This window comes from Serinus canaria, chromosome 10, assembly GCF_022539315.1.
Source record: "Serinus canaria isolate serCan28SL12 chromosome 10, serCan2020, whole genome shotgun sequence".
In the NCBI taxonomy this organism is placed as follows: Eukaryota; Metazoa; Chordata; class Aves; order Passeriformes; family Fringillidae; genus Serinus; species Serinus canaria.
Window position 1 is genome coordinate 17,744,021 of NC_066324.1, and position 15,991 is coordinate 17,760,011.

Sequence of the window (15,991 nt, forward strand, 5' to 3'; positions counted from 1 at the left end):
GGGTTTGGGACGTGTGGAGCACAATCCTGCCGGAATCCGGGGGCTTGGCGGCTGCTCCTCGCCGCCGCTTGGGTTTATTTTTAAACCCGTTGGCCCCGAGTGATTCACACGCTGCCTGTTCCCTGTTCCCTGCTCCCCGGCAAGTTTTACACGACCAAAATAGATGTTCTGGAAGGAACGGGCCACCCGACAAAGGCGCGGCGGGGAGAGCGGGGCGCTTCCGGGATCCCGGCCCGTCCGAGGCTGGAAACGTCACTGATCCACCTCCATGAGGGTGGTTTGGGGAAAATGCTGCTGCAGACACCCTGGGAAATGGGATCATGGGTGATGTTTAACCTGGATCACAATACCAGGCTTCAGTGGAAGGTGCAATGTTGGGGGAATCCTCCGTGGGCATTCCGAGTGCTGGGGGCTCTCACACCTGGTTATGGGGGAAAGGGAGCCCAGCAAGGCAGAGGGGGAGGTGGAATGAGGGCAGGGAGCTGGGATAGCATCATCTGTGGGAACAGAGCACCCTTCCCAGGTGTCCTGCTTGCCCCAGCCCTGCGGGCAGCAGCTCCTTGCAGTGACAAAAGCACCCAGCCAAGGTACCACGTTACAGCACACTGGGGGAAAAAATAAAAAAGGAAAAAAAATCTGACTTGTAAAAATAGGAGGCAGTAATAACTGTTAATTCACTATTTTTAATTTAAAGTTCAGTCATGAAAGGTTTCCAGCCATAACAGTGCATCTCACTCACTTAAGACCAAGACACACATACAACAGTCCCAGCCAGCCAGGATTTCTCCCTCACAGATTCCCTGCCTTCAGCTGAGTGCCGTTTCCAGCACGGCAATCCCAACCATGGAAGGACAACAATCACACCTATCCCACTTCTATGGGACAGCAGCACCACTTGTTTCTTTCTTCTCCAAGGAAAACACCATTGAAACCAACCCCTCTGGATGGAGGAGATCTGGAGTTGAGCTCCTCACCCTGAGAATAACAGAGCAGGAGGAGGATGGGTCAGTTGGCCAAATCCCAGGCAGAGGTGACAGCCTGAAGAGCTGAGCACAGATTTTGGAGTATCCATTCACCACTCAGCAGATTTGCAAGGGTTCCTCAAAGAGGCTCCAGGGTGTCATCTGCTGAGGAAAAGTCAGAGGAGGTGGCAGCAACCAGGGTTTAGGGCAGCAAAAGTGGTGGCTGGCAGGCAGGGCCATCAGAGGAGAGAGAAGGGACAAGGACAGGACCCCACAGCACAATATGACTGCAGAAGCAAATCCTGGGACAGCAGCAGAGGCTAAGCACAGTTTATCCAGCTGAGCAGGCACCCTGCAAACTCCAGAGCTGCCAGGATGATGGTTCTCCACCAGCATCTCTGGAGCAAGCCTTACCCATCTCCTGCTAACCCTTGCACGGTGTCCCAAGCCCAGATGAGCAGGAATAGGCACCTTTTTCCTCTTTGGGGTCATTTATTTATAGATTTAAAGAAATAAAAATAGAAAAAGAGGTAAAGAGTGCATGCCAAGGCAAAAGAAATGTTCATTACAATAAAGCCAGAGCAGAAGGTGGGGTGGCAATGGGTCCCTCTGCCCTTCTGAGAGGGGAACATTCCTCCTGCATGCACAGAGACAGAGGGCAGTGGGGCTCTCCCTTCAAACCCCACCAAATTCATGGTCACAGTATCCGACGTAGAGAGGCTGTGCCTGGACACCACGCCTGGGAAGAGAACAGAAGGATGGCATCAGGGAGAGGGCACAGGCAGAGATACCACCAGGCCTGAGGGCTTCCAGTGGCACAGGGTGGCTGTGGGTGCCCCGTTTCAAGTGTGACAAGGAGGGAGGGGTTTTCATCCTGCTTTTAAACTCAGGTTTTTGCTCATGTGTGGGAGCACGGGGTGAGGACAGGTTTCCTGGGGAAGCTGGTGCTGCAGGAGGAGTGGCAAGAGCTGACAAGTCCCCTCCTTCCTCAGCACAAAGCCCTCTCCTCGCCAGAGCCACCAGCCTACGCCAGCAGCAGGAGCGCTCTTCCAGTGCTGCACAAAGCAAGCTCTGCCCACGCACAGGCAGCAGAAAAACCAGGGCTTTCCAGAGGAACAAGGGTCATTTTGCAGCAGGGCAAGCCCTTCTCCCTCCTGCCCTCCCAGGTTGAGCCCAGAGCAGTGGTGCAAGGGCAGTTGTCCCAGGATGGTTACCCAAGCAGCATGCAGCGGAACTCCGCCAGCCGGGCGTATGCATCTTGCACGTCCTTGACAGTCTCATTGCTCCAGAGTCTTTCAGCTACGGCCCCACCTCTTGGCCTTGAAGACAAGGGACAGGCAGTCAGGACAGGGGGGAGCTCAAAAGATTCTTACACCAAGCCCTGAATTCCCAAGCACTTTTCTAACCAGCGTCCTTCCACACACAAAGGCTTCAGAGTATCCCAAGATCAGTTCCTGGACACATGCCCATCAGGAGCAGACCAGGATGACAGGACAGACAGGTGCTAAACACAACCTGGTTGCAGCAGCAGGTTGTTACAGCCTTGCAAACTCCCATTTCAGCCTCAGTGAAGCTGTTACCAGCACAGGAAGGACAGGGACAGGCACCATGTGCAGACCAAACCCATGTGCTCAGCACATGACACTCGGTGGCAAAGAAGAGGGATGCAAGCCCAGCCTCACACAACCCAAGTGACCTCCCTGTGGCCCCCCTTACCAGAGCCTGGGGGTCAGGTTGGTGACATCCACATATTCACCCCACATGCAGGCCTCGCCACCAATCACCAGGGCCTTCTGCTCAGGGCTGCCTGTGGAGGGGACAGCAAAACAGCCACTTCTGGCACTACATCTGAGTGCCAAGCCGGCTGCCATGCAGAAAGGGGACACAAGGAACACACCTTCAAAGTTCAAGGGCTCCACGTTATAGGCTTCTATCCAGTCCTGCCCGTAGGAGATGCGGTTGAGGTACCAGGGTGCAGAGAGCAGAGCCCGGTAGCCAGCCCTGGTGACATTGGCCATCTCGTTCAGGTACTGCAGGTTGTTCTCCTTCCACACGTGGATGATGGTGTCAGGCCTCAGCTGAGGAGCACAGGTGAACACGGGGCAGGGGGTCAGTGCAGTGACAGAAGCACCACCTGCTCCCCTGAGCAGAGTGCCCTGGCCCCTCCACATGCCCAAAAGGAAGCTGAAGCAGACTTGGGCTTGATTTTTGAGCCATTTCCCATCTGGTTTGCAGGAACAACAGAAGGAGGGATAAGGCCATTTGTAGAGTGTCCTGGGCATGGTTAAAACCTGCATCCTAGAGGGAGCAGAGCATTGGCAGCAGTGTGACAAAGCCACGATGAGGGCAGCTCACTGGCAGCACCATCTTGAGGTCGACCCCAGTCCCATTACAGAATAACACCCACCAGCCCCAGCACAGCCCCCCCAGAGCACACCAGTGTGTCAGGTAGGGTGCTGGCACTCTTCACCCCAGCACAGGCAGCTCTCACCTTCACGTCGTTGTCAAACACCTCCTGCCACACAATATAACCTTTGCCCAGGGAAGAGACGATGTCCAGAAGCCTGGAGTGGGAAAAGTACCAAGTTTTAGGTGATCTCACTGACTCCCTCTTTGGTGGTTACATACAGCCTAAGGAGCAGCACACATATTCCCACCACCCTCAGCAGGATGTGGAAGTGCTTCTGAAGGAGAAGGGAGAGAGCACAGCCCCTTATGGCGCTTTTTTCTCCTCAGCCCCAGGCTTTTTTGTGGTCAATCTCCCACTAAAATGTTCCCTTTCAGGGTCAGGGAGACATGACCAACAGGGAAGCTCCTGGAAAGGACATCTGGTGTCCTCAAGACAGAAGACATTTGAGCTGATCACACAGTGCAGCAACAGGCCCTGGATGCCCTGTCCTTACCTCTGGATGTAGAAAGACTCTAATTTTTTGTAATCTTCACCAAGGCCTGTCTCAGCCATGAAAGCACGGATTTCTGGATTGGATTGCCTGTGCACCAAAGAGAAGAAATAAAACCATTGCAACCTGAGCTCTGCAGTAAGGTCAAGGCATGGTCAAGTCCCTCCCACATCAGTCCAAGGCTTGCCCAGGTATTCCAGAGCTGTGGCTTGACAAGCACCAGCATCAGCAGCTCCCTACACTGAGCATCACCATGAGCACAGAAATCCCAAAAATCCCAAGCACCACCACTATCCCTGGCCTGGGAGAGCAGGACACCAAAGCTCATGACCAAGAAGCCACGGGCTGGGACTCCAATCCCAAATACTTACCCCCAGCCCCCATCCAAACTGATCTCAAACTCACCAGCACGTGAAATCTACCTCATCACCACCAAGGTGGAGAAAGAAGTCTGGGAACACAGTGCTGACCTCTTGGAAAAAACTGGTCACAAACTGGTAGGTGCTGTTAACAATGGGGTTGATGGGCCCATAGACTCCAGAAGGAGCCTTGCCAATATAGCAGGGAGTCAGAAGGCCTGGAGCACCTGATGGTAACAAATGCAGGATGGTGAGGAAGGAGAAAAGTGTGACCATGTCATCCTCTACAATGCCCCTCAGCACAACTCAGGGCCTGTCAGGGAACAGGGAAGAAGGGACAGCCACAGTTCCAGCTATGACCACGCACACAGAGAGTTTTAACACGGGCCTTTGCATTTGGAGGCAGGGAAAGGAGAGAAAAAAACAATGGAATGTTTTCCTGGAGCTTCCTGCACTTCTAGACATAGAAGAGGAGACACAGTCCCTGGAGTAGACAGCAGTATGTCAGGACTGGGACACAGCTAAGCAGAGAAAGGAAGCTTGGCCAGCTGTACAAGGAAGCTTGGCCAGCTGTACCCTCAGTTAAACACAAGATCTTTGCAATAAGCCATGATGTTAGTTTTGGCAGAGCAGATGCTCCCACAAAAAAATCACCCAGCTTGGACCCAAGAAAAGATGGAAATGTTTCCCTTTGGATTTTGCTCTAGAAGTTGGACCACTGGGTCCCACATCCCCCAAATAATGGTTTGCTCCTCATCAAAGCCACCTGTGGGACACTGCTGCTCACACCCAGCTTTTAGGATCCAGACTGAAGCACCCATTCCTGCCCTTGAGACAACTCCAAGTCTCCTCAGAGCAGCAGCAGGCAGGGTGTGCTCCTCACCTGGCCCCCAGGAGAGGGTGTGGCCGGGGGTGTCGAACTCAGCGATGACTCTGATGCCGCGCAGGCGGGCGTACTCGATCACACTGCGCACGTCACTGGCTGTGTACACGTGGGTCATGGCATTGAAGGCTCCCTGGGAACACGGCAAAGCTCAGGGCCTTGCTAAGGAGCAGAGGCAAGGATCTGCTCACCTGAGCTGGGCTTTTCATGGTGATAATTACCTGCCTGCTGAGCTCTGGGAACGTGGAACTCTCATAGGGGAAAGATGGGTCATCCACAATGTGCCAGTGAAACACGTTGAATTTGTTGTAAGCCATGACGTCCTGGGAAGGAACAGGGATAAAGATGAACATGTCCCATCCCCTCTAAAAGGTCATCCAGCTTGCCACAGATAGAGGACAAGGTCCTCCAGCTCTAGAAGGACAAGGCAGAGTCCCTAAATGCTCCCCAGGATCCAAGAGGGATTCTGAACACAAAAAACTGCACAGGGCCAGGAATACTTCTGCTCAGTAAAATCCCTGTTCTCCCTGTAACTGAACCAGTGATGGAGATTTGGAAGTTTAATTCTTCTTGGGATGAGCACAGAACCACCACCCACCTTTGCCAGTGTTTCCCCTTGCCTTAGAAACAACTCAGCCTTGAAGAGTAATCTGGACTGCAGGAATCCAAAACACCTCGGAGTTTTGTTTTAAACAAAGACAACTGAGAAATCACTGAAACAAGGGAGCTCAGCTGTCACAAGGGAAGGGACACCCAATTAAACCATCTCATCTCCCAGCACAGATGCCCTACCAGAGTTTCCAGGATAGCTTTCAGAGGCAGGTAGTGTCGAGAGGTGTCCAGCAACAGCCCCCGGTGAGGGAAGCGGGGAAAGTCCACGATTTCTGTCTCATTGATGTAGTACTGCGCACAGAAGACACAAGGAAGATGTGAGCAGGATGTTGGACAAATGGCCATTAGCAAGAGATACTGAAGGTCACCACTGTCCCCAAGGCTGGCAAGACAGAGGTGCCCTCACTGCCCAGAGTGCAAAGTGTCCAGAAACAGCTGCAGCACTTCTTTACCCACTCAGAAGGCAGAGATCTGGCTGGATCCATGAATTTTCACTTGGCCTTTGGCAAGGCTGTGCCCACTCACCCCAAGCATCCCAGCAACCCTCAGCCTACCCCTTGGAGGCTGGGGCACTATGGAGAGCTGCCTGCTCCCAGGGGATGAGGCCAGGACTCACCGTGCCATTCTCGTCTCTCCCAACAAGCTGGCTGAATGTTTCCAGGCCTGCAGGAAAACACACAGCCCCTTTCTCAGCACAGACACCCCCGAAGGAGCAGAGCTCAATTAACAAAGTCTATGGAAAGAGAGAGGCACCAGGAGACATCCCCACAGGCTCGAGGCAGGGAGAGTGGGAATGCCCTGTGGGAAGTGCAGCTCACCTCGGAGAGCTCCCCAGATGGTCTCTGCTGAGAGCAGCATGGAGCCTTTGGAGACAGACAGCTTATCTGAAAAACAGCATCAGGGGGTTGTCCCACACTGCCATGACAGCACTGGGCAGGGCTCAGGTACAGAACTGCACCCCAGGACTCCAGAGAATTGAATTTTGTTCCTCTCTTGCTGTTTTAATCCTCTCTCCACTGCTTTATCAGCACCCTCAGGTATGTCCCTCCTGCCCTGGCCCAGTGTCTCAAGAGCAGGGAATTGGTGCCCTCCCCAAATCCAAGGGTAACTGCACAGTGCTACTTCCCAGTGACAGGCACAGAAACAGCCACGTTCCCTCCTGCTCCCAACCCTGACACTTACAGCTCTCGCTGGAGTCCAGACTGGGAAACCCATCGCAGCCTGGAGTGGAAACATAGACGAGAAGCTTGGTGCAGGGTGTTTCCCAGGATGGTTCATTCTCTGCAAAGGACACAGACCATGCACATCAACCCCATCCCAGCTCTTTTCCCTGCTTCCAAGCCCACCACCATCCTCCCAGCCCAGCTAGGGATGGAGGCAGAAACAGGCACCCCTTCCTGCACTCCAAAACAGACACCAAGGTGTTCAGCAGGGGTTTATTTCAATGCAGCCAAACAGCAGAACATGAGCTAATCCCAGCCTGTGAGGAAGCCCACAAGGAAGCTTAAAGGAACACACAAGAGAGGAGAAACAGCAGAATATGGATTAGCAGCAGCCTCTGAGGCTTCCAGGACACCAGGCCTGACTCTTCTGCTACAGCCATGATTAGTGAAAGCCTCTCCATGAGGGTGAAGAGCTTCTTGTTTCCAAGATCTCCCAGCATTGCAAAAAGTACAAGCCCAAGAGCTCTGCTCTACCCAAACTTCTTGGAAAAGGGCAAAGAAAACCTTTTTAAAAGGGTGGAGAATGAATCTATTAAACTGGGCTGAGTTAGAGACAATCAAAAGGTCTCACCCAGCTCAGAAAAGCTCCCAACTGACTTCACCTTCTGCAGGACAGGTCCCAGGTGTAGCAGCCAGAGAAATGAACCCAGTCACATTTAGACCTCAAGTAGGAGCTCTGGGCACTCTTCCTTAACTGAAGAGCACCTCCAAGGATGCACAAGCCTGAATTCCCACTTGAGTCACTTCCCCATTCCAAATGGAGACCAGTCAGTTGCCAGGAGGACCATGGGGCAGCAGGGTGGGACCCTGCTCATCCCAGCCAAGGTCCATACCTACACCCCCACAGCATTCCCAGGAACAGCCAATGCTTAATGTGGTCACTGGAAATAAAGAGCTTGGCTTTGAATGAGCCAAGAGCACCAAGAAGTTTCCAGAGAGACTGTGGCACTGCCAGCATTTCAGAGAAATGCAGAGAGCCCCTGCTCCACAGCTCACAGGCGCTCACAGAAATCCCGATTTCTCCATGAAGGGATGATGAAACCTCTGCGGAGAGAAGGAAAACAGCTTGAAGCCAGCCCTGTTTTGAGCTTTCCTCTCGGTTGCAGACAAGCTGGTAGCCAAGGCAACCTCACAGATGTGCAAGCAGCACAGCAAGACCTGCTCCCTCCGCTCAGGAAGGCGGCAGTTCACCGGGAACAGCCGCTCTCAGACCTGGGAGCGCTTGTTCTGCTGAGGAACCTCAACAGAATCGGTCCCACCATCACACACCATGTTTGAACCTGCTGGGTGAGGTGTTCCCCAACCCAAACACAGCCTCCTAAGCCAAGGTGCAGGCAGGCACCACTGCCACCACACCTGCAAAGCAGCACAGCCAGAAAATGGTTTCTGCCATTTATTTCCTCTATTAATACAAATTATTTCCTTTCATCCAGGGTTTCCACTGCCTGCTCTTACTAACCACCCATGCGGAAAAAAAAGACCAAAAAAAAAAAAAAAAAAAAAAGCAAAGAAAAAGAGGGGAAAAAAGGCCTTAAAATAATTTGTGTAGTTTGAGCATCATAAAGCAGGGCATATGGAAAGTGATGAGTGTGAGCTGGATCTTGTGATCGCAGTGTTGCTCCAAGTGATTTGATGGTCACATTTCCCCTCTGAGTGGAACAGGAGAGCGTGAATAATTAGATCAGCTGTTTTTAGTTCCTAGCAGCAAAAGAGAACCAAGAGGAGTCTTTTTGGCTCTCAAATCAAAATTTATTTCTACTTCTACTCACAAGAGTTGAAGAAATAAAATAAGCCAAAGGGTTCTCTGTTTCAGACCTGCTTTTTTCAAAGTATGATGTACTCAAGACAAAGCCAAGCAGCTTCCAACACTGCCACCCTTCTCTGCTTTGATCAGCAGCAACAGAGTTCACACTGACATTTAAAACACTCGGGAGCAGAGTTACTAGCTCTTTTTGATGAATGAAGTGCTTCATACTCCCTGGATATAGCACTTCAGGCTGCAGCAGACCCACGCAGCTACTGAGCGTCCCTGCACGTCAGCTCTACAGCCAAGAGATTTCCTGCAGCTCATCCCAGGCAAGCAATGGGTGCTGTCATGAAGAAGTCTGGGTTCAAGAAACCTTTAGAGCCTGTCCCACAGCAAATCCAGACTCTCAAAGCTTTTGCCTTTCCTCATCTTACCCTACAATTTCACGATGAATCTGGGAGCTAATCCCTCCCTGGCAGAAAAGCTATGCTGCCTCAGGACTTTTAGCAGCTCCACTTTGGCAGAGGTGTCCCGTGGCACAAGCATGTACTTGGAAGAACACACATAAAGCAGCAAGTCTTTCCTCAAGGTGAGACATCACACGGGACACCCAGAGCTGCTACATGATAATGAGAACAGCCAAGACTTAGCAGTAACCCTGAAGCAGGAATGGCTGCAAGACTGGGAGCTGCTCTCCCTGCAGCCACATGAGAAGGAAGTGAAATGAAGCAATGGAGAGATTAACACTACCTGGAGGAAGCAAAAAATTAGATAGAGAAAACACTTGATAGCAAGAGCCTAAATCCTGGCAGAAGGACTAGTGCTGTGCCAAACTCGATTAGATTTCTTCCACACGTGCCATAGACATCGCTCTCCAAATCCCAAACCATCGCTGCCCTTGCCACCAGACTCCATCCAAGCCTCAACTCCCACCCCACCTGCCGCAGCAGAACTGAGGGGAGGCAGACGGCCACCAAACCCCGCGGTCTGACCCCAAAATTAGCGAGGATGTGGGGAGCTATTAAGCTCAAAGCCACGGAGGAAGGGTCGGCGCCCGCCGCGGCCCTCACCGGTGGTACGGCCGAAGAGCAGCGGCCAGTACCGCTGGAAGGCGGCGTCCAGCACGGCGCAGCCCGGCCCCACGGCCGAGCCGTCCGCCACGGCGAAGCGGAACCGGCGGGCCAGCACCGGGCAGCGGCCGCCGCCGGGCGGGAAGCTCTGGGCCTGGGGCTGCGGCCACAAGGCCCCCGCCGGGCTCGGCAGCAGCGCCAGCAGCAGCGGCGGGAGCAGCAGCAGCCGGAGCAGCGACAGCTGCAGCGCCCGCGCCGCCGCCATGTCGCGCCCGAGCCTGAGGGAGGCGGCACCGCCCGACAGCGGGGGGCCGGGCGGCCGCGAAATGGCAGCTCGGGCCCGCCCTCACGGCCTCCCCTCCGCTGTCCCCTCGTCCCACGGCCTCCCCCAGAAGTCCCCCCTTCCCTCCTCGTACTCCTTTAATAAAGTACGGAAACCCCTGCAGCTCTCCTCCGAAAATAATTTCTGTCCCAGCCTTCAGGCTTTACAGCCCCCCCCACCCCAGCCATGATTGCTGCCGTCAGGGAGCCTCAGCAGCCTGCCTCCGGGTTTGAGGAGATTGATGGTTTAAATCACGTATTTCACCCGTGCTGCTTTCGTGGAATCGTGTAGTGTTTTGGGCTAAAAGTGATCTTAAAGACCATTTAATTCCACCCTCTGCCATAAGCAGGGACATCTTCCTCTATCCCATCTTGCTCCAAGCCCTGTGTCCAACCTGGCCTTGGACACTTCCAGGGATGGGGCAGCCACAGTTTTTCTGGGTAGCCTATGCCAGGGCCTCACCACCCTCATTGTAAATAAATTCTTCCTTGTATCTAACCTAACTAGACCTCTCTCAGTTTAAAACCAGCACCTCTTGCCCATGCTTTGGATCCACCTTGGGTTTAAGCATCTTCTGTTGGTGCTGTGTATTTTTATGAGCAGTGGTGTATATAAATCATCCTTTGCAGAGGTTTCCAAGGCTATTTTATATGTGGCCAGTGAAATATTGATTGGGCTGTACAAATAAAAGGGACTTTATCCCGTGGTGGATCCTCACAGTGAAGTGGTGCAGAGATGTTTTCCATGCAGCGCTTGGCTTTTCCAAGCAAAGCCTTAACCTCAGATGAACTCTATTTAATTTTGCTTCCTCCCTCCAGCTCTGCTTTCCTTAGCAATCCCCAACTCAAATAAGGGCCTTAAGCCCAGGTCTTACCCATCTAATTGCCAGCACAAACCTACAAGGGAACCCACTCCATCAAATTATTAAAAACCTGTTGTACCAGAAAACTCCAAGGTATCAGGCATGCTGGGAGACAAGCCAGAGGCATGGGAGCAAGCAGGAAATTAAACAAATGGCACGGGAGAAAGTGTGACAAGGGAGATGGCCCCATCACACAAGAGGAAAAACCATTCTGTGTGAGCAGGACATAACTATGGAAAGGTCTGGTAGGGAATGTAAGGGACTGTCCCTCATGGGAGCAGTGTAGAGAGATCAGGATCAACAGGAAAAAGACTTTTTGTAGAAAAAAACCCCAAAAACACAAGAAACTTGTTGTCAAAGGTTAGAATAGCACCAGCACAAAGCTGGGGAGCGATAGGGAAAGAAAAAGAGCTGGGAAGACATGGAAGGGTTTCAGTGGGGCTGGGGAGAGACGGAGGGAGGTGCTCTCCAGTGTTGAAGGAGGCTGTGAGGTTCCAGTGAAGTTCTTAGGGGTGATGTGGAGGTGAAAAAGTTGTGGGGAAATGAGGCACCAGGAGGAGATCAGTCAGGTTTGGGTCTAAATGGGATTGTGGGAATTTAATGAGGTTAGTGAATATTTATATGGGGCTCGTGGGGAGCTCCCCCTCCATAGGGAGGGGACTAAGGGTCACCAAGAGATAGAGAATATGAGCTCCATCAGGAAGGGGGTCAAACAGAGTCAAATGGTGTTGCCATGAGCTCAACACCTACACAGCACTGCATCTTTCTTTTCCAGCTGTGTAAAATGGCAAAGTCTACCTAATGGGAAGGTGAGCCAGGAGCCAAGGACAGGCACAGCCTTACCAGGTGGGTGTACCTCCACAGCCAGGCTAACGGAGCACAGGGCTGGACCAACAGCCCAGGTATCACCCAGAGAATTAAAGGCACCAAGTGAAGTCCAACATCATTCTAGGAATACCTAGGAGCAGGTACATTCATAGCAGAGATCAGGAGGAATTGGTTGCCTCAATCTCAGATTGAATGGAGTTTGTGGAGTTCATGGATGGAGGTCCCAGGAGAGGGACCAATTAAAGGGTCAATTAAAGCCTGTTGGTTCCCTCAGGCTCCTGACAATCATCCCTTGCTTTCCTTACAGAGGTGGCAAGACCCAAATTCAACACAATGGCACATGCCAGGCTGCTTCCTCACTGTTCTTCCAGGATTTTGTGGCCCTTCTCTATCTCTGTCCTCATCACACAGCAGGAAGAGAGAACACCTGTATTCCAGCCTGTGTCAGACCTCTGGGAAAGTGGTCATTCCTTGCGTTCAAGTTTCTTGCTACCAGTCTGCATAAAACCTCTGTGGTCTCGAGTTGGGTTTGTTGCTTTTCTCTGTGCAAACTTCTGGAGCACCAGCTGTTACCATCATTTTCTGACTATATTTGGTTGATTTCAGTATCTCTGGACTTGTCCTCAAGTAGTTTCATGGAATTAAAATTTCAGTGGAAGGAAAACCATCCCAGACAAGCCAGTTTGTTGCTGTCTTGCATCAGGCAATGTCAGGACTGTGCTTCCCAGCACATGAGACAGAATTGTGGGAGTGCCCTGGCTTGAGGCGAATTCTCATTTCAGCCTGGGGAGGGTGGCATGTTTGCCAGCTTATGTAAAGCATTGTGATCAGAGCTTTCAGTCCAAATATTCCAGCCTTTCTACAGATTCAGTTGCTGATGCTATTTTAGGGGACCTGATGTCTCTGGGGGATGACTCATTGAAGTTCATCTGTAGCTGGCCGGCATTAATCCAGACTAACAGTCTGATTTTCAAGTGTTTCTTTACATAAGAAAACTGCTTAAGTGTGTGTCTAAATGTGGAGCTTTGCTGAACAACCTGGTTTACACTCTGTCCTGTGGTGGGCACGGAGTAACAGCAGCCTGAAGCTGCCAATGCTTTTCAGTAGCCCATCAATAGACCAGCTCATGGGCTCAGAGCATATCTGCAGGCTGATATAACCACCTGGGAGGCCTTTTCCAAGGTACTTCAGCAAGGAACATGCAGGGAGTGAACCCCAGGCAGGGCTGTCCTGGCTCAGGTAACACTCTACAAACCCCTCTTATCATCTCTGATGCAGAAGTTGGGACTTGCTGGGGTATTGCAAAAAACTGCTGTGCCAGGACATTGCTAGATTACCTGCTTGCTACCAACAATGAATTTGGTAACAATCCAAATTAATTATTCTGACATAAATTGTTATAAAACCTAGCTGGTGTCATATTTGAGTCTTTCTGGTTTGTTTGCAGTCGGGGCATGAAGGTGGCCTTTGGGCTATCAGTGCAGTTGCACCACAGCATTTTTAAAATATATAAGTTCATTTATTATGCTGCCTAACTCCCTATAATGTTGGCTGCTTCTGCATTTAACCAGGAGGGTGCTTTGCACACAGATTCTTTCTCTGATGAGAAGTGTCTGAGCCAGTGAAGTGGGAATGGAGAAAGCCATTAATGAACACCTTCACAGGGCATGAATTTTCTATTTGCTTTGCTCTTTGAGCCAACACTGTCTAGGAAAATTGCTCCTGAATGAAGCAACTCCCGGCTCAAGGGACCTGTTGATGGTGTGGCTGGAAGAGGGCTTTGGAAAACACAGATCATCTCCTGGAAATACCTCTAACTCGAATTTTGGCATCTCTTTCTGGGCAAAACTACTGTCTCCATTTGCTTGTTTATCCTCACTTTAATATTTGGTAAAATAATGATGGGATTTGGACTGCAAGCCCGAAGGTTGCAGGGTTGAAGTGTCCTTATTTGTGGTGGTGATCTGGAGGGAGTGTGGTCAGCATTTGCCAGATCTTTTCAGGTGTGGACCCTCCTCTTGCACATCTTTGTATTTCAGGGATGATACTGCTCATCATCAAGCAGAGGAGTGCTCCCATTTAAACACCAAGCAGGAGCCCCCAGAGACACTTGGTGGAGCTTTAGCATGTGCACAAAGAAGATCCTAAACATGAGGTGCCAAATCCACATCCAGGGGGGTTTCACCAGCTGTAACAACTCAGCCCATGAGGAACCTTGATGTTTTGGGGGCCCAAAGCAGGCTGGTGTATGGCAGGATGCTTTTGGAGCTACAGGGATGCATTCCAGCACTTTTCAAAGCACAGGATAACTCATTTCCACATCCCTATCTTCCCAGCTAGACCACCACTTATCAATTCTGCTATTTCAACAGCTAGAAGCTTGAGAGTGGAGTTTAAATCAAAAAAAGCTTGAAGTGAGATGTGTTCATCAGTGTGGAGGATTTGGGGTCCTGACTCGAGCTCAGCCTGGTGGTGTTTCCCCTGTTGATGTTATCACAGAGCCTTTTATCTTCTGGGTTATCTCCAGCTTGCACAGCTTTGGGGTGATGATCTGAGGGCCTGCTCAGCCCATGTTATTGTTGAGGTTGTTAAAGAGTGTGCAGACACCCAAAATCAAACCCTAGGCATTGAGAAATCTACTGGATTTCCTTTCTCCCAGCGTGGGAGCTCTGTGTGTCTCTGGTGATGGAGAAGAAAGGCTTTTTCCAGAGCTCCTGCCTGCCTCAAGGAATGCAGAAGCAGGAAAGAGGCTGGGTGGGATGGGAGGTTCACCCTGAATCTGCAGGCGGTTTGTGGTGTGGGGCACCAGCACTTTCACAGCATTTTGGTATCACGAATCAGGGCTTGTCACGAGGAGATGCTGCAAGTTCTTGTGGAGGCTGAGTACATGTGGCTGCTGTCCCTGGCTGCTCCCAGTCACGGCTGTGGGGCTGAGCTGGAATCAATCAGAGCCTGTGGATGCGCCGTGACAAACTCCCTGTGCCCAGAGGCGACGCTCCCATAAATCCTGTAAGCATGTGCTTAACTTTGGGGAGCAAGGTGATTGCAAGGCAATATTTTATTCTTGTCAGCTTCAGTGTTAACAGTTAGCAGAATCACTTGGGTAATTAAGCTCTTGCTAGAATAAAGTGAAAAAGCACCAGGTGTCTATGGAGATCTAAATCATTTTTCAGAGTGGGCAGAAGAGCAGTTTTTGGCTTTCCTGAGTAGCTGGAGTCCTAAAATCCCCAGAGACAGTTCAGATCCCCTCCAAATGAGCTAAAGGCAGCAGATCTGCTTTTCTCAGGTACCTTTTGCCAACCACCTACAAGAAGCTGGTGGGTGACCAGGGCTTCATATGTAACCATTGGTTGGAATTTCAAAATAAAGAAAGGCCTTTTGCAAAAGGCATGGCAATAATTTAATTCCAAGGAGTATTTTTGAGATGTATTAGTGTATCTGTTGCTGGAGTAACTGACTGCTAAATGCTGATGTCCTTCTTGCAGTTGGGAAGGATAAGGCTGGGACTGTAGAAGGTGAACTGGTTCCCTTTTTCTGTGGGATGTCATGGGGATGATCCCATCACCGTGTATAAGTATTTATTACTGGGATCATAGAACCATTGTGGAATCATAGCATGGTTTGGGTAGGAAGTAGGTCCCTGCCTCTAAAGATCGTCTTGTTCCACTCCCTGTCATGGACAGAGACACCTTCCACTAGCCCAGGCTGCTCCAAGCCCTGTCCAGCCTGGCCTTGGACACTTCCACGAGCAGCCACAGCTGTTCTGGGCAACCTGTGCCAAGGCCTACCCACCCTCCAAGCCAAGAATTCCTTCCCAATATCCCATCTAACCCTGCCCTCTGGCAGTGGGAAGCCATTCCTTGTGTCCTGTCCCTCCATCCCTTGTCCCCAATCCCTCTCCAGCTCTCCTGGAGCCCCTTTAGGCACTGGCAGGGCTCTGAGGTCTCCCTGGATCCTTCTCTTGTTCTTGGGGTGAGCATGCCCAACTCTTGCAGCCTGGCTCCAGAACCTCCTCTCTCTGGGCTCTGTGCAAGGCTCTGGGCTGAACTCTGCAGCCTTGGCCAGGGCCAGGACAGGGCTGTGACAGGGAGGTTCTTGGAGCACCCGGAGATGGCCAGTCCCTGCTCCTGGGAACATCTGTTTCCCAAACACTCTTCCAGGTCTGTCCCTGAGGGGAAGGTCACCTTGGCCAAAGATTTTTGTGTCCAAATCTGCCAAAATCC

General features: G+C 51.5%; 1 protein-coding gene across 1 annotated transcript; it reads right to left on the reverse strand.

Moving 5' to 3' along the window:
- Window positions 1–663: 663 nt before the first annotated feature.
- Window positions 664–10,042, reverse strand: HEXA (hexosaminidase subunit alpha). The gene is made up of 14 exons (XM_009090096.4): window positions 9,757–10,042; window positions 6,899–6,997; window positions 6,535–6,600; window positions 6,333–6,379; window positions 5,897–6,007; window positions 5,326–5,427; window positions 5,105–5,237; window positions 4,268–4,448; window positions 3,866–3,952; window positions 3,454–3,526; window positions 2,860–3,040; window positions 2,679–2,769; window positions 2,177–2,281; window positions 664–1,701 (listed from the first exon to the last, which is right to left on the reverse strand). The coding sequence occupies exons 1-14, from the start codon at window positions 10,019–10,021 to the stop codon at window positions 1,638–1,640; spliced, it is 1,605 nt and encodes a 534-aa protein (XP_009088344.2). The 5' UTR covers window positions 10,022–10,042; the 3' UTR covers window positions 664–1,637.
- Window positions 10,043–15,991: the final 5,949 nt, after the last annotated feature.

Coding starts and splice junctions, on each gene's coding strand:
- HEXA (XM_009090096.4), bottom strand. CDS start 10,021: ATGGCGGCGGCGCGGGCGCTGCAGCTGTCGCTGCTCCGGCTGCTGCTG. Junction 6,008..6,332: donor GGAGAGACGAGAATGGCACG/GTGAGTCCTGGC, acceptor TTCTGTGCGCAG/TACTACATCAATGAGACAGA. Junction 4,449..5,104: donor CACCCTCTCCTGGGGGCCAG/GTGAGGAGCACA, acceptor TGTTACCATCAG/GTGCTCCAGGCCTTCTGACT.